General features: G+C 46.9%; 1 protein-coding gene across 3 annotated transcripts in view; it reads left to right on the forward strand.

Annotated features, from left to right (window-relative positions):
* LOC120908832 (DNA N6-methyl adenine demethylase) overlaps positions 1 to 26,943 on the forward strand; it is a 160,181-nt gene that overhangs the window by 17,677 nt on the left and 115,561 nt on the right. For 2 of the 3 annotated variants that reach the window (XM_040320274.1, XM_040320275.1), the window contains exons 3-5: positions 28 to 168; positions 21,065 to 21,205; positions 23,137 to 23,214. In XM_040320274.1, the coding sequence (XP_040176208.1) occupies positions 28 to 168; positions 21,065 to 21,205; positions 23,137 to 23,214 (360 nt within the window). The remainder of the gene's footprint in view (positions 1 to 27; positions 169 to 21,064; positions 21,206 to 23,136; positions 23,215 to 26,943) is intronic. The other variant, XM_040320276.1, reaches the window with a different exon arrangement.

Here is a 26,943-nt window from a genome sequence, read left to right on the forward strand (position 1 = left end):
GTTTCGGTGTTTCATTGATACTTATAGACGAAAAAGAAACGGAAGCGTTGCGGTGAGTGTGTTGGATGCTCGCGCAAGGATAACTGTGGCGACTGTGCGCCGTGCCGCAACGACAAGAGCCACCAGATCTGCAAGACGCGACGCTGCGAGAAGCTGACGGAGAAGAAGGTAAGCTTTGAAAGTTATCTTGAGTGCGTTTTCTGGAGAGAAGTTTTGATGTTGTGGTTTTCAAGAATTTTTTGGGACGAATTTTGGATCTCAACCGATCGTATGGGACACGAAACGATAGGGTTAAGGAACTCTGGCTCAATGTATACGTCCTGTAGGCGTTAGCCCTACGCCAAACAGTGCTAATGAATGTAACCGATAAAATCTGACAACTGGAATTTCGGGCCTCAGGCATTCCGAGTGTCTTCGGAGCTGAACTCCCATCAGTTGAGCCACTGGCTGGGATACCATCTGCCAGTTCTTTATCCCATCAAAAGAGGACATGAATAAAGCAGACGGAAAAGAGCAACCAACAGTGTCGTTTGCAAGAGATGGCTATCGCGCGCGGTTGATGTCTCTGTCTCCCCATGCCGTGTGCTGTGTGTTCCAATGTCGCTCCCCAGCTCAAGGACCAGTTAAGTTGCAATTAACGTGTTTTTGATGCAGTACAATTTCGCTCACACCCTATACACGTGGATCCCCCTTCTCGCGTGATGGATTGCGCAGGGTAACGATCCAAATGGCAGTAGCAGTTGAGCGCGTGTGTGCGTGTTCCTGGAATATGCAGGGACGCCAAATTTGAGGCCACGCACCGGCAAATCCGAGGCGTCTTGCTCGGTGGCCTAAAAATACTCCCGACAAGTTGCACATGTGCCCGTTGTAACGGGTGTGCGGAGGTCTGCAGTTCACGCGATAAGCGACCATGTTTGTCTTCGCACATACACCCGCTGAGCAAAGGTGTGCTGGTTTGATCGCGCAAGGATCGTTGGAGCTGAGCCGATCGTGTTTACATATGCGAGGTTCCGGTGGCATATGTATTACTCGCGCAGCCCGCTTGAGCAAACACGCCAACGGCGTGGGCATTAAACGCGGGCGCTATCAGTGCAGATGTGTGTTTGATGCTTTGGCTACATTCGCTTCGTTTTTATTGATTTTTCGATTCGATTCCACTTCGGAGCCGTTTGCACATTGCGATGGTGTACACACTTACACACACCGTGTTGGTGCGGGTGGTGGACATAAGCTGGGGATAAGTACTTATATGGTGGTACTTGCAGCTTGTGCTGTGGGAATAATTGATTTTTTTCCTGCTCCTCCTTCTGTTTGCGCTCTGCCAGGCTGTGTGCTCAATGTGCCGGAGCCGGCTTGCCCTTTGCCGGCGGCTTGTGTAGGATCCTGCGAGGAAATAAAAGGCAGATGGTTTGGTTACAGCCGCGTTGTAAACGTAATGCAGCCGAATGACACTTTGGAATTTGTGGAGTGTTTTTATGTCTACATCATCCACGCATTCGCCCAGCATATGGAGCATGCTCGGGTGATTGAGCCTGCTCCCGGAAGTTGGCGTAATAAAAACGGTGCGCACCCACTGCTTCATAATGTTCCGTATCCGATCATTCTGAAGGTGTGTGTATGTGAAAGGAAGATGCCGCAAAGACGAACCGTGGGCATAAAAATCAATTTTCACGCTTCGTCTGTGGCCAAGTTCCTAGCTTAGATCTCGTTTCTCATTAGCTTCATTTGGAAGCATTTGGTTAGTTTTGAAAAGTTCAGAAGATGTTTCCATGTGGTACAATAACTATACCATATGCGTTCCATAAAACGTTCCCAAATGCGAAGCAATATGTAGTTGCCTTCCTTGCCCATCCGTACACGAAACACGCCACTCAGCTGTTAATTAGGAGTCTCGTTGACCTACATCTTGCTTTAATATGCTTTACAACAACCAAATAAAAAAGGCGAAGGCATAACCCGATGATCAGTCTGCACAGAGCACAGGGAATCAGATAAGCACTGGATGGTAATCATGCGGGGCAACTGAATGAGCACAAATTTGTCGTCCAGCTGGAGCTGTCCCGTCTTGGAGATCGTTTGTAAGCCTTCTCCTGCGCCGGTTGCATGATCGCAAATTACACGCGCCCGGTGTGCAGGTGTGCGTGGCGGTGGCGGCCGTCGCACCCTGTTCCGTGGGTCAAACGGACAGTGTCAGCTGGTTGTTGTTATGGTGGTGGTCGTGGCATGCAGCGTTTCATTCGCTTCCGCCTGAGGAAGTCCTATCGCAGAGCCCGTAAAACGGGGAAGTCTTTCAAGTGGGTTGGTTCACAGGTTTTGTTTGCGGTATTGGTTCGTAACCGCCACAACATCCGTCATGTTGCTTTGGGGACGGAACTTCGTTCATCGTTTGTTTGTTGCCAAAACATGTATAGATGGGCGCTCTTTTAACAAGACAGTTTGTTGCAGAGTTGCAAACAGCGCGTAAGGTGACACTTCCGACCCGTCTTGGGTTACACCACAGTCCCGCAAGGAATGGACGACGATTGAATCTTTTGACCCGTTAGGTGTCTTGTAAGGATTTGCTTTTTCATCAGGGAGGCCTAAGGAACTTCGGGGCCTTTTGCTGGTAATTACGTCAATTCAAGGAGATTAACTCAATTGCTCGTGACAGGGTGCGTACAAGCGTTTCTCCGAGGGTATGAGTCACAAGTACATAACGGGCAGAAAGTTTTGCGAATATTTTTTCTCTTGCAATATGTGGTAACACTATCCTTTCTTCACCTTCATCACCTATTTTTTCTGTGCAATGCTTGATCAAGATATCGAAATTATGAAACGTTCGATGTGTACTTCCGGCGTACAAGAAGAAAAACCCTGTCAACCAATCCGGCTTCTGTCCTGTCGTCGCATTGCGGTTCTTAGTATCGTTTCTTCGCCGTCACTTTCCGTTTCCCCAAATGAAGGCAAGAAAGGGAGTTCCTTTCGGAGAGGAAGGAGCTGCCGCTTGCGTGCGTGCATGCGCATATGGTTCTCTGGTTTTGCTAATTTGCTCTCGGCGCAAATTCGATCGCCAGCAACCGATAAAGCACCGTTCCGGTGGACGACCCCCCCTACTCAAAGGAACGGAAGCAGGAAGAAATGGATAAAAAATGATGCAAATTAATTTACTGAAACCAGTTCGGGCTTTTAATGTGCTGTGAAGGGACCCGAAGGGGAAAGGGGTAAGCAGGGAAAGGGTGTAAAATGGCCGCTTGGTATATTGTGTGAGAGGCCAGCCGAGACGAGAGGGGTAGAGGTAGGAATTGGATCATAAATTAACATAATAACAGTACGCTTGCTTGTCGCCGTCGCCGTTGTATGTGCGATTGTGTCCTGTTTTTTTTGTGTGTGCGCGTAACATAAGTCCCAACGGTAGTTTTCGTTTGTCGGGTACGGCTTCACGGCAGGGACCATATGTCACGGCTGTCACCTTTTGGTAAGACACACTCAATACGGAAGGATAGCATTTTCTCATGCCGATCGAAGAAGCTGTTGCAGAGCCTACACGCGCAGGCATAGTGGTGAGTGTTGAGGAAAGCAAACGCAACTATCACGGATGATTTGCAATGCAACATAAAGTGACAGGGAGCTGTGAGTTACTGCGAGCGCGCGCTCTTGCCAGCTCCATTGACCTGGTCCGACTGCGGTGGATGTAGTCAGAAAAAAATGATGCTGATGATTGGCAATGATTACAATGCTTGGAGCTAATAAATAAAGGACAATTGTACAGAGTACGGAGAGATGCCAACTGTTGCCAATGCTCTCTCTCTCTCTCTCTTTCTCTCCGTCTCTATTCGGTCCGTTAGAATGCAGAGTGGATTGGAGAGTAGCAACAGAACGGGCGCAATTTACAAATCTAGGCTGATTAAAGTGTTTGTCGTTTTTCGTTTTAAATTCAATTGATGCATCGCATTCTTGCTTGCTGCTGCTTGTGACAGAGAGAGAGAGTTTTAATGTGCCCCAAACAGCGCCCGGTAGTGGAGCAATGCAGTGAAAAGACGCGTATAAATGGCTGTTGGAGAGTTTTGGACGGTTGAGCAGACAAATGAAGCATACCAAGCGAATGTGCTGTTGCCTTTCGTTAGCAAACACATCTGGTGGGTTGGCGTGGGTTGTAGAGAGAAAAAAAAGGAAACAACTCTTTCTTGTACTACGTTGGCGCGATCGTGCGCGATAATTGCAACGTGCAAAACTGCAAACCAGCTGTCGCCCCGTTTTTGCATAGGAATGACGCAAAAGGAGTGCGGAAACTTATTGTAATTGAACCGCAAATTCACACCTTTCTTTGGCAAGCGGGGCAAAGGAATGGATCTTTTTCCAAAGTGTTACAAATCTTGATCGAACAAGGGAGTGTGTGTGTGTGTGTGTGTGTGCGTGAGGGGTGAAAGGGATACGGGTTCGCTGTTGCAGCTTGCATAAATTATTACACCCGATACGGTAGAGCCTCCGGGTGAGATTAACAAAAGGTCTGGTTTCGATTTTTGTAATCAAACGCACTATTCTTCCTCCGGTTCTTTTCACTGGTATTGGTGGAGGTAAAACGGTGTAACGAACCCGATAAAAAGGAAACCGATTAGTGCTTTGTCAACGGCTGACCAAAGGAACGAAAGGGACGAATTTTGCACCATTCGAATTTAATTTTTCTTCGATTTCGTCCACTGCAAATGGAAGCCGCCGGAGTTTCGTTCCGGACAATGCATTTCGATTTTCCTCAAGCCATAGCTACATCAACACACACACACACAGACGCAGGCCACATTTCCGAACGCCATCTGATCAACTTTCTGCACCTCTATCACGCTCTGCGCTTCCATCCTGTTTATCCATTTGTTACAGCCGAATCGTCCTCTCCGCAATCCTCACAGGGCCCTTTTTCCCAACTGGCAGGCGCTGCAAATCTATTTTCCAAACCACTTCTTTTTGTTTCCTTCTTTTCCTTCATTCGATTTTTCATACCTTCCTACTGTGTGTGTGTCTCTCTCTTTTCAACACGCTACAAAACCTATAAGCAGTTCCCGCCAGTGCTTGGCTTTCCCTTTCCCACAAACGCATACAATTCTTGTGCATTAGTTTTATGCCATTCTATCGTTCTTCCACTGTGCTTGCTCGCTTTTGGTACGACGGTTCGCTTTTGTTTTCCTCATCACCTCTTGGGCCTTTTACCTTTTTCCCTTCCCCTTCCCCCATCCCCCTCTGTTACACCGCTTGGGTTAGTTTCCCGCCAGCTCACGCGGTCGTCAGTTTTCGTTGCACATCTGTCGGTTTTGGCCGGGGTTCCGGATCGGATCGCCCGTTGATCGGCATTTACGGGCTGTTTTCATTGCTCTCTTTCGCTTTCATACACACACAGTGTAGCTGCAGTGTTCCTGTTAGTTATCCTTGCCAGTCAGCCCGCCAGTTGTTCGCTTCATCCCTCCCTTTTGTAGGCTTTATCGCTTCGATTTCAATGCTCTGCTGTGCTGCTATTATTTTTATTACAATTTCCATTATTTCCACACATCGTTCTGTAGGTCTGTATGTGTGTGTGTGTGTTTCTACCACATGGTCCCTGTTTCGGGTTTGATGTGTGTGTGTGTGGTTGAATTTTTTTTGTGTAAGCTAGAGCGCTAGATTGAAGCATGTTTCTTCAGCTTGTTCGATATGCTTCTTTTTTTCTACGGTTTCCCATCGGTCTGCGCCTTCTTCTTAACCGTCGTCGTGTTGCTGCTGTTTTCAGACCAGGATGCACACAAAGCTCAATGCACTCAGGGTTCATGAGACTCGATGCCTTCTTCAGGCTGGATGAATTGTCTTTACAGGAGTTTAATTTTGATTTTTTTTTTGCATCAAAAAGGATGACGAAAGGAAGAGCCGTTTGTTTAAATATCCAAAACTCCGGTTGCATTCGGTGGAAGCTTTGACTTGGTGTTTTGGAGGATATTGTTTTTTTTTCTACTCGTTTCTTCCGTCGAATGCAGCTTCTGTGGATTCCGCTTTGATTGCGCAGCCGGGCCTCCGGTCCGGAAGATGCTGCCGCGCTCGAAGGATAACGATTTGAGTTTAATGACACCGGCTGCTGGATGCATGGGAACGTAAACAGACGGGAAAATGGGGTTTGTGAGATGTTTTTGGGACTTTGGGCTCGGCTATGTTGTGATTGAGTTTCGTCTTTTTTTTGTTGTTGTTGTTGCGTTGAGGCGTTTTGCTTGATTCTTAAATCTGGCCCACGGGATGCAGCAGGCAAAACTGGTAGTGCCGGATGTGACCAAGGATGCATGTTTGCGCGATAAGTGTGAAGTGAAACCAAAAAAATGTATGCTCAAGCAGTGCGTGAAAAATGAGAAAAAAAGCAAAGCAATGAAATATGAAAGTGAATGAAGAATGAGAAGAAGAAAAAAAGTGCCTGTGTGAAAATGAAACATACTAACCACAACAAAAAAACAAAAAAACAAACACTAAACCAAACTCACCCAACAAAACGTACTAAAACTCACTAAAACCTAATGTGTGCCACTAATCCAACCACTAAACCGACTACTAACAGACTGAGCATACTAAAACATTAGCTCTTAAGGGAAGAAAACCGATTACTCACCCCATAACAACACAAAACAAAAAAAAAACAACTAATACTGCATTAATACACTGATCTTACTTACCGAACTACTAATGTGTGTGTGTGTGCGTGTGCGTTTTTATACTAACTGAGTTAACACACTAACTATCAACCACTAACTGATTGTGTGCCTGAATGAAGCGCAAAAGAGAGAAGAAAACATATCAAAAATAGTGCAAAAACTACGAAATAAATCGAAAGCAAGTGACAAATCGCAACGACAAAACTGCATCCTTGTTGTCCATGCGACTGCACCTAACCACTGCGCCCTTCATTGCCCGGTGCATCCTTTGCGGGCTTGGTTAAGATACGGAGAACGGAGAAACAATCTCATACATTATGGATGAAATACAGTTGTTTCTGCGAATTAGCAGCAAGCATCGCTGTTTGGATCGATTTTCATATGCCACGCTTGGGATGCAATTTAGATACAAAAGTGGGAAAGTGGGAGGGATTGGTTGGTGCTGGATTTTTTGTCCTCATCTCTCCTCGCTAATCGTTGAAAATGGCAAATTTGCTTCCATTAATAAATTTATGCATTTGCTGCTGCTGCTGCTGCTGCATGGCATGGTTTCCCCGTGTTTTGTGTGGGTGGGGATGTTTGCAATTTCACCCCGGTTCCCTCCCGTTGCTACCAATCTCTCCCTTTCCCTTCTTGTAGCTGCAGGATGCACGCTGCACTCTTCGGATGCATTATGGCTCGCGGTGAGGAAGGGTCTGCGAGGGGTCGGCGTTCATATAATTACCCATTTTCGAATGCATCGCCACTGCAGAGGATGATGGCGCGATGATGTAGCGTAAATGTGATGAGGCCGAACGGGAAGGAGCGAATGGTGGCGATCGACGCGCGCCAAAACACTGTTTAGTTGTTGTCCCTGTGTGTGTGTTTGTGTGTGCAGGGTTTTTTCTCTCTTTTGTTTCGCTGCAAATTTATTTGTTTCGCGAGTAAAATGCATTGCAACGATGCACAAAACCTGCACACCACTACCACCAGCACCAGTACCAACACCGGCTGGTTTGCATAGCATTAATTGAGCGCGAAACATAGAGGGAGGCAAACGAATCGATAAATTTCGTGCCCCGGTCCTCCCCCCCCGCCTTCCATTCCGGCCACCCCAATCTACCCCCGCTTTTCTGCTCGTGCGGTTCGCTGCGCGCCCGTTGCGCATAATCGCACATCAATGGCAAATGGTTTTGGGTGGATTTGTGCCTGTATGCCTGTATGCCTGTATGTGTATGTGTGTGTATTTATGCTGTCCAACAGGACCTTTTTCGGAACGAAGGGGCATCAGCAGCGGCGGCAGTGTTTGATGATCGCGAAATCATTTTCCGGTCGGCACTCGGAAATCGTCCGGCTTTTTTCCTCCCCCGTTCCAATCCCTTTTTGCACCCCTGCTTTCTCACACACGGGCTTTGCTCCGTGTGCACCTGGAGTGTTGTGCGGGGAGGGGGACGGTCGGAGGTGCACATTTTTTTGCATTTAATTCGGGCTTTTGTTTCTGGTTGCTGTGTTGTTCCTGTGGCCCCGGCGCGGATCGGTGGAGCAAATTTTCGAATTCATTTCCGCCCTGCACCGCGAGAACGCGTTCGCGGTTTTACCTGGAAGCTCGGGTGTCCCGTACACACAACTGCACCACTGCAAATCGAATGCCGTTGTCTGGCAGCAGGACGATGTGTGAGTGTGTATGATGAAATATTTAATTCTACCGAATTTCATTATTTCATAATAAAATATATATATTTTCGGTGCCGAAACGCACTTTTTCCCCGGCAGCCAGGACGCACACTCCACGGTTATCCCGATGCAGCTGAGTGCGTGACAACTCTTTCCCAGTTGTGTTCTGGTGCGTTTGTATTTATTTTTGTGCAACACATTCCATTCTGCACGAAGGAAAAGAACGAAAATAAAAATCGCCGGCAAATGGATGAAAAACACTTCACACGAGTGGCAACTGGCTTTAGTGCAAGTACGAGCACTCGAGCCTGCATCGCAGTGTTGTGCGTGCGAGCGTGCGTGTGTGTGCCTGTTGGAAGGGAACGGGGTTTGTGGAAATGCAATTGTACGATTGTGGAAAATTCGACAAACGGCACCGATTTCGCTACACTGCACATGCAATCGCAATCGATGCAATCGCGAAACAACATTTGCCCGAGCAGTTGCTCCTATCTGCCATTCGAGGAGAGCTTTATGTTTGGCCTAGCTTGTGTGTTGTTTTCCTATTTTGTTAGTTTTAAAACTATTTTTTTAATATTGAATTTTGTTGTAGTGCAATGTGTGTTAAAGGCCTTTATTTTTGGGAGTATAAAATTGTAATATTTTTTGTTAGATTTATTACATTTTTGTGGCAAAATTTTGTGCAATATTCCCTCACACATCGTTGCTGTGCTTGAGGAATATATAAGCCCATTTTTTCAAATCAAGCACGCACGCATGCAATCCACCCCTTTGTTGAAGGATGCGCTTTAGATGCACCAAGGAGGACCCTTACCGTTTTATTTACGATGAAATAAGAAGAAGAAGGAGTAAAAAAACTCCCGCGATAAAACAAAGCGACTCCTGGCAAGATGTTGTGTATGTATGTGATGCTGTATTATACTCTTTTTCCCTGTTTTTCTGTGTGTGCGTAATGCGTGCAGTTTGGGGATGATGACAATCCTCCCCTTTTATGGTAAAAATTGCATTCACAATGTAAAATGTGTGTCGAGTGCGTTCATCCCCATTCTACGAATGCGTGTGCGTACATTCCCACCCAACACCACCACCAGCACACAGCTCGTTACCGTGTCAAGATGCGGCCCAGTGAAGTGGAGTGAACCACCCAGCAAGAAAAGGGCTGGGGAGAGCATTTTGTTTTGAATTACAGCACACACACACACAGGGAGGGAAAATTTCGGCTTCGGAAGGAAGTCCCCCGTTTTTGTATAACCTCATAATGCATTCGACAATGCAGCATGTCAAACGGGGAAGAGCGTAAACAATGGTGCACTTGTCAAAAACGCATATAGAAAAAGAAGGAAAAAACAAAACACTCTGCCAGCAGGAGGAAAGTATGAAGCAAAGGGGGAAAACAAGCAAAACACAGTTTCCCTATTTTTCTTCTCCCCAGTGAATTTTTATGATTCAATAGACCCGCTGGGATTGAAATTTTTGCAACGCTGCCTTGGGAAAAGGATTAAAAATTAGGTCAAATAGAGTTGCTGCTTCCGAATTCAGTGCTTCTGTCCCTTTATTACTTGCAATGTTTCTTCGATGGGGGGTTGCATAGTACAAAAAAGCTGTTGAAACAGTGGCTGCATTCCGTGAGATGAGATTCCGGAGGGATGAGACATGGAGAGAGTGAAAAAACTGTGCTCGTACTGCTGCTAATTGGCAAGGATGCTGCACACCGAAGCCGTTACACACTTAACCGAGCCTATCTGGTTTAATTTATCTGTGCTTTCTTGGTGCGAGAAAGAGAAAAACCTCCACCTAGCACGAAAGGATATCCCCTTTTTCGAGCGAGAACCTATCAAGATGGCAGAAGGAAGCCTATTGTAGCTCCAAGATTCTTATCCTTGTTGGATGAAAAGAACAGGCACGAGTTATAAAGGGGGGAAATTGAAACAAGCTGAGAGGAAAACTATCTGGCTTTGATGAGAAAATGCATCCCGTTGTTGAGCCTTTATGTATGTGTGATGGGGAGCGCCTTATCGGGGCAAATATTTGCATGCGATGTATGAATGGCACACGCACGCATATCGGCCGCCTTTCTTGTTTGTTGTGGAAAGGAAAAATGCACACAAAAGATAAGATGATGGGGTGCACACAGCTTCTTGTAGGTGTGTGTGTGATGGAAAAAATGGATGCGTGAGTCCTGTTTTCCTTGTAAGAAATGCACTACAGGAAATGAGATTCTAGAGACAATGAATCAAATTAAAACCCGCAAAATGTAATCCAGATTGAAGCAATATAGTTTTTGCGAGATAATTTAATATAAAAAAAGAGATTTTTCCATTACAAGCCCATCGATGCATAATGTATGATCCTCAAACCGAGGCTTCAGAGCGGCGGCTGGGAACCAGAACATGTGTCCATTTGAGCTAATGGATCCAGCGCAATCGAACCGTACCCGAGAGCGTGTGCGTGTTTTCCCGCAGGAAGCCATACTTCCGACGGGGTAGGGAGATCGTGCAATTTCTTCTCATCTTTCCATTTCGCCCATTCTCCGTGCCATTCCCGAAAGATCAATTATCTACACACGGCCCTTCCCCTCCATGCTACGACCTGCCAAATCAATAGTGCGCCTTGCGAGTGCAATTTTGAATTCAATTCGGCGTGGTGGAGGTGGTGCTTATTGCTGTTTTCCCATTTCCATTCTTTTTCCCCAGTGCAAATGACACTTTCGGCTGCCACGGCGTTTCGGTTGGCTTAGCGCAGTTTTAATGCAGTTTTTGGCAGGCGATAGTGACATGTGTGTGTGTATGGTACGGACCCCAGAGGGACGCATTTGATGTGTCACTCCATCGTTCATTAATCACATGTGTTTGTCGGGTGAATTAGATGACAGCTGAATAATTCAGTTTTGAAGGTGGAGCTAATCAGCCGAAAGCGATGGGCGAAAGATCGATGGGTTGAAGTGAAAATTACGTCCGCTTAAGGATAATTCAATGCTATGGCTATGAGGCTGGATAACAATTTCCCTTTTTTTCTCAACTAGTGCGCTCGCTTTTTCCTTCTCTTCTCGAGTGTGTTTCACTGGTTAAAAGACATCTCCGAAAAATCTTAGAACCAGCCTTAGAAACGTGAAACGTGCGGTACCAATTTCGGGCCGCAGAAATAAACAATCCCACACTTTGTTGCCTGCCTACCACCACCACCACCACAGCATGTGATTGTGTCATATTTTGCTTTGGTTTATTTTCCTTTTTGCCCGCCGTACGCGCTTTGCCAAAGTGTATGTGCAACGTGTGCTTTTGTGGAGCACGCGGCGTGATATGCCTTGCCGAGGTATTTTTTGGCTTTCCCTAGGCGAGGCCTACCAGACCCAGACACGGCGACGACGACGACGACGACGGTGGGCTCGCGCACAGGACAACAAATGAGAAGCCAACTTTTCTCGTTTCACGCTCACGTGAGCAAAGTCATTATGGGGTCGAAATTTATGACACCTTTACTCTCTCTCTTCCTTCACCATTTGCTACACGGTCTACTACAACAGCACACAGATCCTTGAGGTGTAGAGGACGCGTCGCGGCGATTTTGCGTGCACGTCGTACGCAATTCTTGCAAGCACCAGCGAAAGCGAAATCTTGGCTAATAATAGTAGCTAGAAGATGATACGGAGGGAACAACGGAACGTTCGCTCTAATAAGACAGACAAACGGACGTAGAAGAAAAAAGTGTGGAATGGAATGAAGCTGGGGCATACAAAACCTGCCCAAAACCTATAACTAACGCAATACACACCTCCTCCGCTCCGCGGGGCCGATTTGCAAGCCCGAGCATAGATGGGCATGGGAACGTGCGTAACACACACAAAAAACGGCCGTATCGCCACAGTTTTCTTTTGCAAATGGAATTTAAAGGCCGCAAAGAAAAAGGAAGTTGGAAATTGAAAGAAAAAAGTCCAACGAACCAATACCAGCACGGAGGCAAAGAGACAAAAGGGGGAATGTGTCCATTGTGTGCAAGGGGGTGGGGAGTGGTGAAAAATACGACCAGAACGGCTGTAATTTAATCTAACCTTTAGAATATTTAATTACGAATTTATTCGCGTTTTATAATTAGATTTCCTTTTCCCGTGTCACCTATGTCGGGGGGCTGGGCAGGAGCGTTGGGACAGTGGAGTACAGGACAAGACGTGCAGGACTATCCAGGTGCAGATGGAGCAGGTTTTGTTTAGTGCCACGTGTGTTTAGTGTTTCGGGAAATTGAAAATTTTCTCCAAAACCTTCAATAAAATATGCAATTGTATGAAACGCATCTTGTGCTCGCGTCGTCTGCGCGCGCGTGTGGCTTTTAGGCTTTTCTTTAATAGCAAAAGATGTTTAAATTATGCTGATAATGATACAATTTCAAAATTTTATTCGCTCCCGTGCTTTGCGTTGCAACGTTCTTGAGTGAAATGAAAAGTCATTCTAGTGAAAAGTTAGTGAGTGTGTGTGGGGCATAGTCAGAGAGATGCAGACACTTGTCTAATAGGAAAAAAAAACGACGACGGACATTGCATTGACGATGACAGTTGTTCGTCCTCTTTTTTGTGTGTGCTGATGTTGTGTTTTTCTTCCTCTTTTTTTTGGCTGCCGTCTCCGATTAGGACAATGGCTATCATCCTGCACCGCGACTGCCCTCTTCCGACGCATTTCCGCTTGTGTCGCAGGAATTTCGTGTTCCCTTATCCATCCTCTAGACAGCAACTTCCTTTCTTCTAGCGGAAGTCTAGCAAAAAAAAGGGAGTTTTCTTGATGTTCCTGCTGTAACTTCTTCAGTTTTTTCTTTGGTTGTTGTAAAAAAAGGAAAGCGGTACTCTGTGGTGGCACGTAGCCGGAGGAGCAACCCGAAAATGGGAAGGCGCGAAGGAGGACATTCTTTATTGTGGATTTTTGCTCTACCTCTCCGTAACTGTGGTCGCTGAGCTACAGCGTACGTCCCGTACGTGAGCCATTTTTGCCAAAGTTTTCCACCGCATCCTCCCGCAACCTTCCGTAGCGTTTGGTGCTGTGTGCACCTTTTTCCTTTGCCGCACGAAAGCGGCTCTGTCTGTTTCGTTTTGAGTTCCTTTTTTCTCTTTCACTAGACTTCCTTTCGTTAGAAAACTGTAATCCTATTTTTTGTTGCTTTGTACCACTACAGAAGTGTAGTTGGTGTGTTTGTGTTGCGTTTTTGTGTCGGAGTGTGTGTGTGCGCGTCCCAAAACAAGGAAGAATTTCCCTCCCATTGCGTTCCCGGCTGCTGAAGAATTGTCACTCCATCGCTTCTTTTTTGGGGGTGTTGTACATTCTTTGAATGCAAAAAACAATCTCATATTCTGGAGTGATATTTTTTCGGGAATGGCAGGAGTGACAGGCGGCACAGAATCAAAATCAGGGAGAGAGAGAGAGAGCAGCAGCAGCAGGAAAAAATAAAGTTTTAAGCCTGTCGAATTTATGACGTTTGACTTTGGACACCGTTTTGGTTTCGCGTTCTCACGGCGAGTCATGCCTGGTTTTGGTTTGAGGGTTTGTTCTTTGTTTCAGTACATCCCGTGTGTCCCGGTTTGTTTTTTTGCAGCAAGTTTTGTGTTGCGGGAATAAAAAAAACAGCCTGAATGTCAACTGTAGGACATCCTGCTTCCTGGAACGTACAGGAGCAGGGAGCAAACAAGCAAAAACCTATTAATTTATTTCCAATAAGCTTTGCTTGGCTTTCCGTTTTGTGTTGACTTTTCATTTTGTTCAATTTCATCCGGTTCGAAGGACTAGTTATGCGGGTCGAAGGTATAAATGTACCTAACCTCAAATAAGTTAGTATTTCTACCACAATCATTACTACAATGAAAGTTTGATTTTAAAGACAATTTGTACTTTAACTCAATGGTTGACTCAATGGCATTTCAAGGAAAATCATCAACACTCACCCATAAAGATTGATAATAAAAGCACCCAACAGAAATCAAAACAAAACTAACCTTCACCAACAAAGCCAAAACGGGGATTGATTGGCCTAGATTTTTACCCTTCACCAAACCAGAACAACCAAAAAGAGGAAAAAAGCCATCTCAGCTCCCCCTTGCTGCTGTGTGTTTTACTTTAAATTTTAATCGCGTGCCGAAAAACTTTCACTCCCTCTCTTCGTTCGTCAAGCTCGCAACCCCTGGCGGGGTCGAATTATCCACTGTGGGTGTTTTGTTCTCGCCGGGTGTAAGAAAAGGTTGTCGGGAGACGCTTTGGCTTCACGATAAGCAATCTCTGACCTTAGTATTGTGAAAGAGTTGATGCAAAACGTGTTTACTTACATCTATTTTAGAGGTTAATGAGGAATTTTTGAAGCATTTCCCACGCGGTTTTGTGCTGGAGGAACATTGATGGAGGCGCACAGTGAGTGATGTGTAATAGCGTTTTGTATAACTGTGTGGAAATGTATTATTTTGTAAAATTTATAAACTAAATAATCCACAGTTCCTGCATCTTTTGTGCCTTGAAACCTCATTGATGTCTTTCGAGGCGTACAATCTCGCTCGCTTCCTCGAATGTTGCTCGGCATCTTAATCCATCTCGCCCTTCGTTGGCTGCGTTGACGTCAATGCATTTCCCGTGTACTATTTGCGGGTGTGCTAGTACTAGAAGAAGAACCTCCCACTTTTTAGCCGACAAAAGCCTCCCTGCAAGAAATCCCTGCGGGGCATCGCAAACGAAGGCTCACCGGCCCACTCACGGAATGACCTCAAGACCTTTTCGCGCGCTTTTCCACTTATACCCCAGTGTATGTGTGTGTGTGTGTGTGTGTGTAAGTGGTAGGGTGGATTGCATAATGCATTTGCATCGTTTGCAGCGTTAGTGCAGCTGGACGGCTCCACCCCATAATCGTGCAGGAAACAGGAACCGCGAAAGAAATATAGCGGTGCGTAAGAAATTAATCATAATCGCGCGCACGCACACACTCGGTGCCTTTTCGATCCTTTGCCAACAAACTTACGCACTGTGCAAAAGAACACCCTCTAAAGAGAGAGAGACAGAGAAGGAGTTAATGAGACACGCTTAACCAAGCGGAAGTTAATGCTTTTGTTTCATAAAGCGCTGCTTCCCTTTTTCATTTCTCTCTCTGTCTCTCTTCCTACATATCTCTCTCGTCTACTCTCTCCTCATTTCCTTTCACACTCTCACACTGTGGGAGGCTTTTTCCATCACACACACACATTTTACTACATTGCTCCCCCCTTCACGAGCGGATGGAACGATGTCGAGGACGACGCGTATTATCCAAGGACGATTCATCCCGTGAACGTGGAGCCAAGCGCGCGCCCCCATCCGCCTGGTATGTGTGTGCTGTGTGCCGCTGTGTGTATCCTTTGTAAGGCTGTTCTGCCCCACGCACCCACAGCAGGCCGTGTTTGGTGGAGCACACAAAAACAAGCCACCAGTTGGGTGGGTGGGGAGCGAAAAGAAGCAACAGAAAAGCAAGGGGGCCGAGATCCCAACGACCTACCCCAACACGTTGCTCGTTGAGGTGTGGGCAAGCGCGCGTGCGAGCGAGAAGTTGTTTTGGGGGGGGTCGCACAAGTTCCTTCCCTCAAGGGAAGCTGCCGTGCTGGGGGAGGATGCTTTTTGTGTTGTGTTGTGTGTGTGTTTGGGGCTGTGTTTCGAGCGTCTCTTTCTGGGTTGTGGTGCGTTTTTTTCTGCCTGCTGTTGCTCGCAATCGGGGTGAAATTAAAACATCAAGCCCGCTTCCCGCGCGTATCCTTTTAGCGATGCCGGAAGGCAAACGAACGTACGGTGCGGATTCTATATCGATAAAAGTCGTGGGCTCTGTGGGCGAGGCTCCAAAAGTACAACCGGCTTCCTTGGTTGGCTTTCTTCTGTGCTGGTTGGGCGCCTCATTAACCGGTGGAAACCATTTAGCCCGCACACACCACCCACCAGGGAGAGTTCAAAGAACCTGCGTTGCTCTAATTAATCATCATTGCTCACAAACCACCTTGCTGTGCGTTTTTGTTGCTGCGCGAGTGCAACGGGAGAGCAAAAGGGGTGTCGTAGGAAAAACGGAGAAAGGATGTTGAACCCCTTTTTGTATGCCATTTTGTGGAGGCGTTTTCCTTTCCCCATTTATCGATGGGCCTGTGTGTGCGGGATCGCTAATGTGGTTATGGGGTGGGAGGTTTCGAGCCGACCGTCAACCCCTTTTAGCTTAACAAATTATAAACCCTGCTTGCTCTCTGCGGGGCTAACATCGATCGACGGATGCATTAAGGATGCAGTCCTCTGCTCCACACTCACACACCCTGAGCCCATAAGATAATGAATCCGGGACACTTCCGGGGCGCTGGGTTATTGTGGGGGGAAGGAAGGAGTGGCAAGTTCCAAAGGAAAACAGGAGAGCATACGCATAACCATTTTTGCCCGTGGTTGAACTCCCACTTCCCTTCCCAGGTTAATGCGCTGTGTTAAGTTTTTTAATGCATCGTTGAGATGATGCACTAGCTGCCCTTGCACAGTGCGTGTGTGCGTGTGTGTGCGTGTTTCCTTTTTCTTGCTTCCGTTAAATGAAAGGAGTGCCATTTCCCTGCTCTTTTTGCGGTGAAGAAAACACGGCGTGCGAAAGAGACGGTGCCAGCCGGAGCCATTTGATCTGGAGAAGACACATGAAAGCGTCAAGCGTTGGTGGTGGTGGTGGTGGTGACGACGACCGTTGGTTGGTGTCCTGCCCGGTTGAAAAGTTCGAGTGGAAAATGTGCATTAAAAGGACTCAATCAGCGTTCGATGCGTGCCGTGCGTTTGAGGCTGGCAAATGGAGGATGAGGTCAAGGACCTCGCTCTCTCTCTCTGTGTTGCTCGGGCTGTGGCTGTTAATGAGTGTTTGGCAGCGGTAGGAACATAAAGGATGGGAAATGGGGTGTTATTTGCTGTGCCCGTGCCACTACAAACGAAGCGAAAATGCGCTCGAGAAATGCAATTAACGCAACGCAAATGCAATTCCTTCTGATGCAGTGATTATATTGCTGCGTTGCTTACTGCTCTGCACATTGAAGGGATGTAGCATAAAAGAAAAAAATCTTAGCACGCTTTCTGGTGCTTGAAAATAACGCTTAAACTCTCCATACTTCCAAGGTACGCGAAGCGCAAGACGCATGAAGAAAAATTACACTCGAGCAGGCTGGGAAGAATTATTTTTGGAACAGTTGTGTTCCGTTCCGTTGCCACAATTCCACTCCTCCACTTCCTTCCCGGGTGTGTTTGTGTGTGACAATTTTTCCGTTGTTCCGTTGTTCCGATGGAAATGGGTAAAAATGCCCCCAGCAGAGCGGAATTGGCTCGGCGCACTCAGCGCGCTCCCTGGTGCATCATTAACAGCGCGTTGAATGTCATCTATTTTTGGCATTTGTGTGTGTGCGTTTTAAAGGTGTTCGTTTCCTTGGCTGAGGCTCGGGTTCCTGATTCCTCGGGACCCCCAGCAGCGAGCGAGCGAAGCAAAGGAAGCGTTCCGGTGCACACAAGAAAACGGGGCACAAGCGTGATTTTTCGGTCGCGGTGAAATACGATGCAAATGGGAAGAGATATGGCACGTACAGGCGGAGAGAGCAGCGACCTGGTGTGCGACGGCTGCTCCGTATTAAATTGCTTGATGGTTAATGAACTTTTTTTTTGTTGGTTTTCGTCTTTGCTGTTGTTGCTTGGGAAGCAGCAGTGGAGGAGAATTGTTGGAGGTAATTATAGTATAGGAAACAACTACAACTGTTCCTCAAAGCTGGCTTGCAGGCTTCGCTTGTGTATTGGAACAGTTGGAAGAGAGATTGTTGAGCGGAAAAAACGGAAGGAAAAATGTGCATCTTCTCATGTTGTGAAATGTGAAAAAAACGACTCCCTAATGTATATTTTTGTAAGCAATCACGCTTTTTTGAAAAGGACATTTTACACGCCTCTCACTCCCGCCAAAGTGATGCTTTGCTTGCTACCAGTGCTAAACGGCTTATAATTAACATACTTCAACCTCCCTTTGTAACCCACCGATGTTTCCACCGGATTGGCACAATTGAGCAATTAAACAACAGGCGATAAAAATTGACTCTCTCGATGGGACTCTCTTCATGGTTTTGTTTTGCACCGAAAAAGGGTTCGGAATTGGTGGAAGTAAAATTGTCCCAAAAAACTGGGTAAAACACAATTGACTCCCCCTGCATAAGCGAGCGAGAAGTGGGCGAGAAAGGGCAAATGTTTTTGCGGCAAGGGAAGCCGCTTGTTGACGGGTGAAAAGTTATGAAAAGGTTCCAGGACGGTTTGTGCACAATTTTGTCAAGGACGTCTCGGCTTTTTAAAAGGTTGCTCCCGCTCCGTTGAGTGTGGAGTGTGTCCTTTGTGAAAGGAAGCTGAAGAAATTGTCCATTCTAATAGCACGCGTGTTTTGCTCCCTCGTTTATGAAAATATTGAAAAAGGAAAGGTACTTCTGAAGGAGGGTTTCAAACATTGGCACTGTCTCTAATGGTAAGAAAATGATGCGAAAGCGAAGTGAAATTGCTTGAAGTTGAAGGTTAAATTTTGGCAAACACTACACGAAAAACACATGATAATGGTAGGGGGAAGCGATTGAGGTTGGCAGCAATGTTGGTGCAGAAAGAGCACAGCAGAAGCTGTGGCACCCTTCAAACATCGATGTCGAAGGAAGGACGTTTTCGGCGTCAAAACAGAAACAAACGCGCCCCCTCACAGGAGGAAAAATCCCCCTCGGGAAGGTTTTGGCTCTCCGTTTAACGAGTGCGCTCGTTGTGGTGGTGTACAGTAACTGTGCGCTTGTATTGGTAGAGAGTAGGTGAATCAGCATCAGGCGACGATACTGCAATACTACCACACACCAACCAAGCACGCGTTCGATGGCGTGCTAGAGCGAAAGATTAGGGAAATTAGAGACGCCTCCGGAAAACTGTTCCCATTCCCACTGCTCACTGCTCTGTGCTCTGTTCTCGGGAGGGAGGGAAGGGGGAGGAAATACCTTTTCCCGCTGCTGCCCGAAGCTACTGGTATTGAGGATGAGTTTCGGGAAAAATGGACGAATGTCAAGGTCTTCCTGCGTTTGCCGGCGTTTTTCGGGTAGAGGGGAGCCGATGGGATGGGATTTTATGAGTTTTGCCTTGGTTTGCGCGTCCCGGAAGTAGACAAGACACGCTTCTTTTCCTAACCTTGGTCACTATGGCAACCGTCACTCGTGGTGTGTCTAGTTGATTTTTCTTTCCCCAGTTTTGGTTGTAATCGTGTTTTGGCTTTTAAAGCAGTTGTAAGAGTGTGAGAGAGTTTGCTAGCCAGGGGGAAGGCTTTTGTAAAGATGTCTTCGCGCGAAAGTGACACTTTTGTGTGGAAGAGGTTAGGATATAAAGTGTTTGCAAGGTGTCAAAATCACACAGCAGCATCGTGGAGTTGTGTGTGGAAGAGAAAAATGTATGTAATAGAGTTGCATACGGGCAAAGAGACCATTTCTATACCAGTTTTAATAATTATGTCTTTTGAAAATGGCCAGAATATTCAAATATTTCATTTATACCATACTTTAAAACGTATAAAACAATTTTAGTACTGTCTGTTACAAAAACATTACACAAAAATCATAATCAATCCAGCAGAAAATGTAATCCTCCATCAGCATGCCCACATTAATGCCAACCACATGTGTGTAAAAACGGTTGTATTTCCGTCGTCTTCATTTTTCCCTCTTCCTTTACGGTGCGTGATGACAGATGAGAGTCCTGTCGCTCGCACCACACACCAAAATGCAGGAAGAGAAGACTCACACACACACACACGCGCGGGCGTATCCTGTGGCGTGCGGTATCTGTGGTTTTGGATGCTTGATGATGATGGTGTTGACAAACTGCAGCCGTCATTTGGGCCGCCTTTAGCATGCAGCCTAGGACGATCGTGTTTGAGCGAGCACACACGGGCGTTTTTCCTCGTCGATTTTTCTGTCAGTGTGTTGTGTTGTGGCAACCCGCTTTGCCCGCTCTTCATTTGAATCCCATCTGCCGCGCTGCGCAGCCTAGCGCGGTCGAGAGCAATTGAATTACGGTCGTCCTAGGAAGCCGTAGATTGTAAAGACGGAAACGAGCAGCGCGCACGAATGAGAAGAACATGAAGGGCAACATGTAGACAAACGGCTTGGCCGGAGCGTAATGGAGCTCTGTGTTTTTCTGCCGTTCCTTTTTGGTGGTATGTTTTGTGGTTCAACTGCAGCTGCAGCTACTAATGGTTGTGGAATGCATTATGGCAGGAATGAGCTGTGAAATAACAAACTTTCTGGAACAAAATATTTTTTTTTTTGAAATTAAACCATAGTTAACATTCAGTTTAAATAATATCAATAATAATCCTCATTTTTCTTCAAGTTCAGATAATTTTCGGTCGCGAAATTTCGACATTTGAATAAATTTTATAGCACGTCTTTATAGCAAACTGAAACTTGTCTCCCACGCCACCTAGCGTGCGATAGTGAAAGCTTAAGCATGAAGCGCCCAACAGTGACAGTGAGCTTTCCTTGCATGAGAGTATTTATGCTGCAAGTTCACAACTCGGAGCTTTTATGCTCACACATACATTAGCACATACAATCGTAGCATAAAAGTTGCACAGCCGGAACACAGCATAAAACCCGGCGCGCGACATCTGACGGCATTCAACGATAACTAAGAGCTTTCTTTTCTGTTTCTTTTTCTTTTCTTCCCTTTTTTACCTATGCACACACGCACGAACCGTGCACTTTTGGCCGGGACTTTGGCAACACTTCTCTCCCGCAGATTCTGTACGGCCCGGACGGCCAACTGCTCAAGCCCGAGTCCCGCCGGGGGCGTGGAAAGGGCAGCAAATCGAAGGCAGCAGCGGCGGCGGCGGCAGCAGCGGCAGCGGCAGGAGCCACGAACGGAAGCGCTAATGGAGCGGTAAGTAGCGGGTGGTGGTAGCGTTTGGAGTAAAATATGTTTATAGTTAGAGTTGTTGGCAAGGGGGGGGGGAGTTTGTGTGCTCACTTAGCCTGGTGTCGGTGTAAGCGGGGTGTATAATTTTATCGAAAGAGAGAAGGAGGACCTTCTCGGTTTGGGGCTGTATTTATTTAATTTCTAGGTTTCGCAGTAGTGCTTAAGTATTGCTTTTGCAGCGTAGTGTTTAGTTTGATGTGTATTATTGGCGAAGTTTATTTTTATGTAATTTCCTTTCCACACCACCCTTTTGATACGTTCGTTTTCCACCCGCATTGGGGGTTTTCTTTAGCAAAGCAATGTGTAATTTCTGCGTGACACCAGAAAGTGTTGTAGCGTTGTATCGATTTTTAAAGCTTCTTATTTCCTCCTCCGGATTGCCGTAACTTCCCGTGCTATACAGCATACACCGCGAATCCGGCTCGCGTCGGGTCCCTTCTTGCCCTGTCCTGCCGCGTACCACGAGCTTAGTACGATGCTTGTTCGTTTGATTGTGACCATGTTTTATGCAAAAGTTACATACTTATCTCTTTTTTCTTATTTGCCCGTGTGTGTGTGTGTGTGTGTAGGCTCATACCACTGCCGTTGCTAGTTCCTTCGGCTAGTTTTGCGATTAAACCCCCACCGGGCACGGGCAAGACCCGGGCGACGTTCGCAAGGCGACCCCGAACCACTTCCACCCTTCCCTAACCGAGTGTGTGTGTGTATGGAGGAAGAAAGGAAAGGAAAGGGAAGGCAAAAAAAGCAAGCAAGCATGCAAGAAACCCTCTAACACGTTCACATGAGATAAGTTAAATTTATTTTGCATATAAATTAATCGCATTGCCGATCCATCCATTGAATCCCTCCTTTTTTCTGCCTTTTCTGTGGGGAAATACCGTTGTAATGCCGAAACGGAAGACGGGAAATAGTGAAGCCTGTGTGTGTGTGACGAGGAGGAGGGACTGTGTGCGAGTGAAAGTCTAGTTTATGTTTCGCATGGTCCGATCACTTATTAGAGGATGAAGATAAGGAGCATTTCGGTGGAGCAGCCGAGCAGAGCACGCTGTAACAAAAAAAAAAAAAAACACCAAACCCGTGCAAAACAAGCGGAACATAGCCCGCGGGTTGTGGTGGAGGAATGCTTGTTTTTTGAACGAAGGAAATGGACGAGATCGTACAGTACAATTGCGACGCAACCCGACGAGTAAGGGAGTTGGCCTTGTTGTTGCTGCAGAAAGCAAGCAATAGTATCGACATAAATTTGCTGATCGGAATCGGTGGACATAAATTGATTGATTGAGACCGCCGTAAAGGATGCGGCTGGATGGAAGATGGAAAAATTAAATTAACATGTTTTTTTTGTACAAAACTGAATGTAATATAAGGTTCTCTTTGCAACAACATGTTGATGCCGTTAGAAGAAGGCATATTGGATCATTGCAATAAGAAAGAAAATGTAACGATCAATTGGTGCCATGACCAGGATACAGTCACTGTAGCTGAGAGTGTATGTTAGAGACTGTATGCAGTGTGTAGTTTACGCGCTAGATTTAAAGTATATTGTATTGTTTTTGTAAGCTTTTCTGAGTACTTTTCTGTTGATTTTTGTAGAATGTTTCCACCTACCGTATTTGAAAGTTTCCTTAGAGCGAAATGAGTATTTGTGTTAGCTAGCACCGTCTTCTGTGTTGCCGTCGCAACTTCGATATCATACTCATTAACATCATTTTTCCCTTCACTTGTTCTCTCTTCTCTTTTTTCTCTTCCCCTTTTTCACACTTTTCCAATCCCAACTTCACACTACTGAAAACATTCAAATACATTGCGTCCCCTGCAAACCCTTTTCCATTGCACATTCGCGAATTGCGGCCTTCTTTCCGGTTAACCATCATCACCATCATCACCCGCTTTAGATCGTGTCGTACGACGCTAACGGACAGGCCGTCCGTGCTGATGGAAAGCGTGGTCGCGGACGAGGACGTGGTGGCGGGGTAAGAATACACGAAATCTTACTTACAATTACTTTCACCCAAAGTAGAAACTTCCCCAGTAGTAGTAGCAGGAGCAGCAGTGATGGTAGTAAAAGAGGAGTTAAATTAAAGCAAAAAAAAGGATAATGTCAACCCATAGCTGTTGGTGCGTCCTTCGATTCGAGTCCGCAAACTCGGCTGAAAAGGGATATCTCCTTGGCCTTGAATGAGCGCGCCCGATCTGCCTCAACAACGATTTTGGTAATCATGTTCGGGGTCTCGTTTTGAAGAGCGACCATGAATGGCGCCGGAAATCAACGAGCTTACTCTACGCCCAGGATCATATGATTGCCATTGGGACATCCGGCGAACGATGTTTTGTACCCCCCCCCTCGCTCTGCCTAGTTGTGCGAGCACGAAAGCGAAAGCACGCGGCAACCAGACGAGACAATCAGTTTTCCCTCACCTCACCCATACCCATCCGGCAAAATCAAAGTCAAAACGACGCGGTGTACGGCGACGATGTCGTTTGCCAAAAAACCTCAAGAGCATACCAACCGACCGGCGAGATCCCGTTGACGACGGTACGGCAACCGTCAACCTCAAGTAGCAGCGGCCTTGCCAACGGCATAGCAGCAGCAGTAGTAGTAGTAGTAGTAACAGCGGCAGAAGTCGTAAACGTAATCGTCGTAGCCTTTCACGGCGCTGTCCCTAAAGCATCAGCTTCCAATATCGTACCGCCGTTTGTCGGATTTCTAACTTTCGTACACACACACACAGACAGAGTATCCGGCGGCGCACCGGGAAATGGTAGACGGCATCATCATCATCGCTGTCGTCGTCGTCGTCGTCCTCGTCGTCCTTAGAGCGCTTACTTTTATGGCATTCTTTGCGAACGATTCCGGATTGTGGAATACTTTTGCTACGCTGTTTTTGCCAGACACAACAATTCCCCGCACATTGCTCCGGTAGTACACTGCTACGTGAAGGGATCCCGTATCCCTTTTTCGCCTGGTCCCTTTTGTTTGGTGGAGAAAGGCATTCGCTCTTGCCGCTGTGCGGCTTCGTGCTGCCAAACTCGGAGGACCCTCCCGCCGGGGGGTCAGCGTTTCATCTTGCGCTGCCGGTGGCTGTATAGCCTGGAGATGGCAAGAAGTCAGTCCCGTGGGGTATGGGTACGGTTGCTACTTAAAACACATAAAACGGTTTTAATGAATGGGGAGTGATGTTGGGAGGAGACAGAAGACAGGGGCAAGGTATACAGGGATATAATGGTTTTAGTCGTATTTAGTTTGTTGTGGTTCGATGACTTTCTCTGGAAGTAAAGAGATCGAGAGAGAATGAAATAAGGAATAAGGGTTTGATTGAAATTTGAGTTTCGGTGGGTAAGATTCTATGAAGAAAAAGCCCCAAACCAAAGGAAGAATTGAAACATTCTTTTGATCTTAAGGTACACTAAAGCCTCGCTAACTCCCAACAACCCTTTGGAAAGGGTTCAAGGTCGCAAAAAAAAAAACGGCAACACATCAGATGAAAGACGGCGTCTATCTTTTCAACTGCAAGAGTCTCATCCCCTTCGCAGTAGCAAAGTTCTTCATACTCCAATAAATATATTTATAGCAACCGAAGGTCGTCCTAAGAGCGCAAAAAGGGATCCGGCTTTTTTGCGACTTGGTTCTCGCATCAATAGGACGTTGCTCTCCGTTCCTATCCCTAAGGGGCACACGGGCATCAGCTGATCTGCTTGAATGGGTTTACGGAAGACGTGCCGTGCTCGTGCCGCCTTTTTCATTACTTTCATTTCATTTGCTGCCATCAGCTCCGGTGCCGGTACTGGGGTTGGCGTGCGGTTATGAAGGGTCTATCATCATCGGGTCAGGGCCATTTATGTTGGGACCGTTTATGATTGCCGGCCCAGCCCAAGTGGTTTGCTGTGGATGGCGCAGATATGACCGTGTCAGAGGTACGGAAAAGTTGCAGAATTGGTAAATACGAGTCCCACAGTCGTCCACAAGCATTCTTGTATGTATTCCCGAGGCAACAGGCCCCAAAAGACGAGGTAGTAGTGTTGGTTTATCGGATCTTCCCCAATGTAGCCGTGACCGGACGATTGGACGATGCTTCTGTTTTGAGTCGTATCTTCCTAGAAGAAAGGCAAACAAAAAATGGAGCCGGTTCAAGGAACGAGACGGTTTTCTCCTGCTTCCCCATTTCAAACGGTTTGCTTTGGAGCCCATAACTCCCGGGCATATAACACCGAGAAAGACCGGTCCGGGTATTTAACAGAGTTGATACTCTGTTTCTTTCAAACCCCGGCGCTCATCTCGGTGTAGAAGTTTTTCTTCAAAACGATCCGCTTCTCCTACTCCTACTGCCCCTTGCGAAAAGGGAAGAAAGGATTGCCGGGTGTGAAACTTTTACTTGTTGCTGCTTCCCCCAACAACAACAACGGAACCCAAAAAGCCGGCCGGCCGGCCGGCTTGCGAACAGATGGAATGGATCCTTCCAATGCTTTCTATTGCTCAGCAAGTTGCCATGTTGAGGTTCGGGTTGCAGCACAAGCTAAAGTTAAAAAGCTCTCTTCCTTCCTTTCCTGCCGGTATGAGGCGGAGCAAAAACACATACAGCGAAACGTGAACGGAAACACGAGCACGATGACGACTTGCCGCTTTGGTTTGCAGCCAAATGGTGGGTTATTTTTTCGCCACGCTACCAAGCTTGGACTGCGGATCCAAAGATCAGCTGAAAGACCTGCTGCTGCTGCTCGGTGGCGAGATTCCAACGAGCTAGACACTGCTTCCTTGCTCCGTGTGCCGGCTACCGGGAGAGGGGGGGCAAAAAAGTGTCCTGTGCGCATCCCATGTCTAACCGTGCTGTGGCAAGAACACGCCCGCCTGGTCCTCTTGATTTTACTACTACTACGAGGTACGGGGACTCTCTCTTGTTAGATCGAGTCGAGTGGGAAGTGTTGATGACGAAGAGTTAACGTGGACTTTTACTACTCCATTGACTGCGAATTTTTATGTCAAGCGGTTATGTGTGTGTGTGTATGTTTGCTTCTTTTTCCGGAGCCTCCATCAGCTCATCCCAATCCCCGCGTGCCTCCTGCAAGAAGCAACCGGAGTGTGGCCGTGGCTATAGAATGTGTTTTGCCGTGGCACACGGAGCAGTGCCTTCTACTTATCCAAACCGTCGAAAGGAAAAGTAAAAGCCATTTGGCATGGTTTGGCACGGTTTGGCTGTGCGGCTAGCCGGTGTACGGTTGGTGTTTTTCGCCCTTTTCCGTCGACACGTTTGCCGAGCAGCAGCAGCAGCAACGGCAAAAGGATTCCCCCGTGGTCGTCACGTGGCAGCAGAAGTCGAGCACTACCGCGTATAGCACACACACACCACCCAGCACCAGTACTATGTGGCCGACGACATAGAGAGAGAGATTTGAGCTAGGTCGTTCGGGGTCTTTTTTCGCACTGCTCGCGGTGCGGCTTCTATTGTAACGAATTCTTCCATCAGCAGTCGTGCAGCCAGCGAGCGGCACGGGGAAGCTTAATCGTTTTCAAGTTCATCCCCTTATGTGGCTGTCTCGGAGAACGGTGGCAAACACGAGACCGTATGTGCCGTACGTACATACGTACATTTCTTTCTTTGCATCCCATGTGGTTGGTGCTGTGTTCCCGGGGATATGCCGTCGCCCGGTCTGGTTTGATGTTTGGGAATTCCCCCAGAAGTGTTTCGAGACCGGGTTGCTCCTCA

The sequence above is a fragment of the Anopheles arabiensis genome, chromosome 2, assembly GCF_016920715.1.
Source record: "Anopheles arabiensis isolate DONGOLA chromosome 2, AaraD3, whole genome shotgun sequence".
Classification (NCBI taxonomy): Eukaryota; Metazoa; Arthropoda; class Insecta; order Diptera; family Culicidae; genus Anopheles; species Anopheles arabiensis.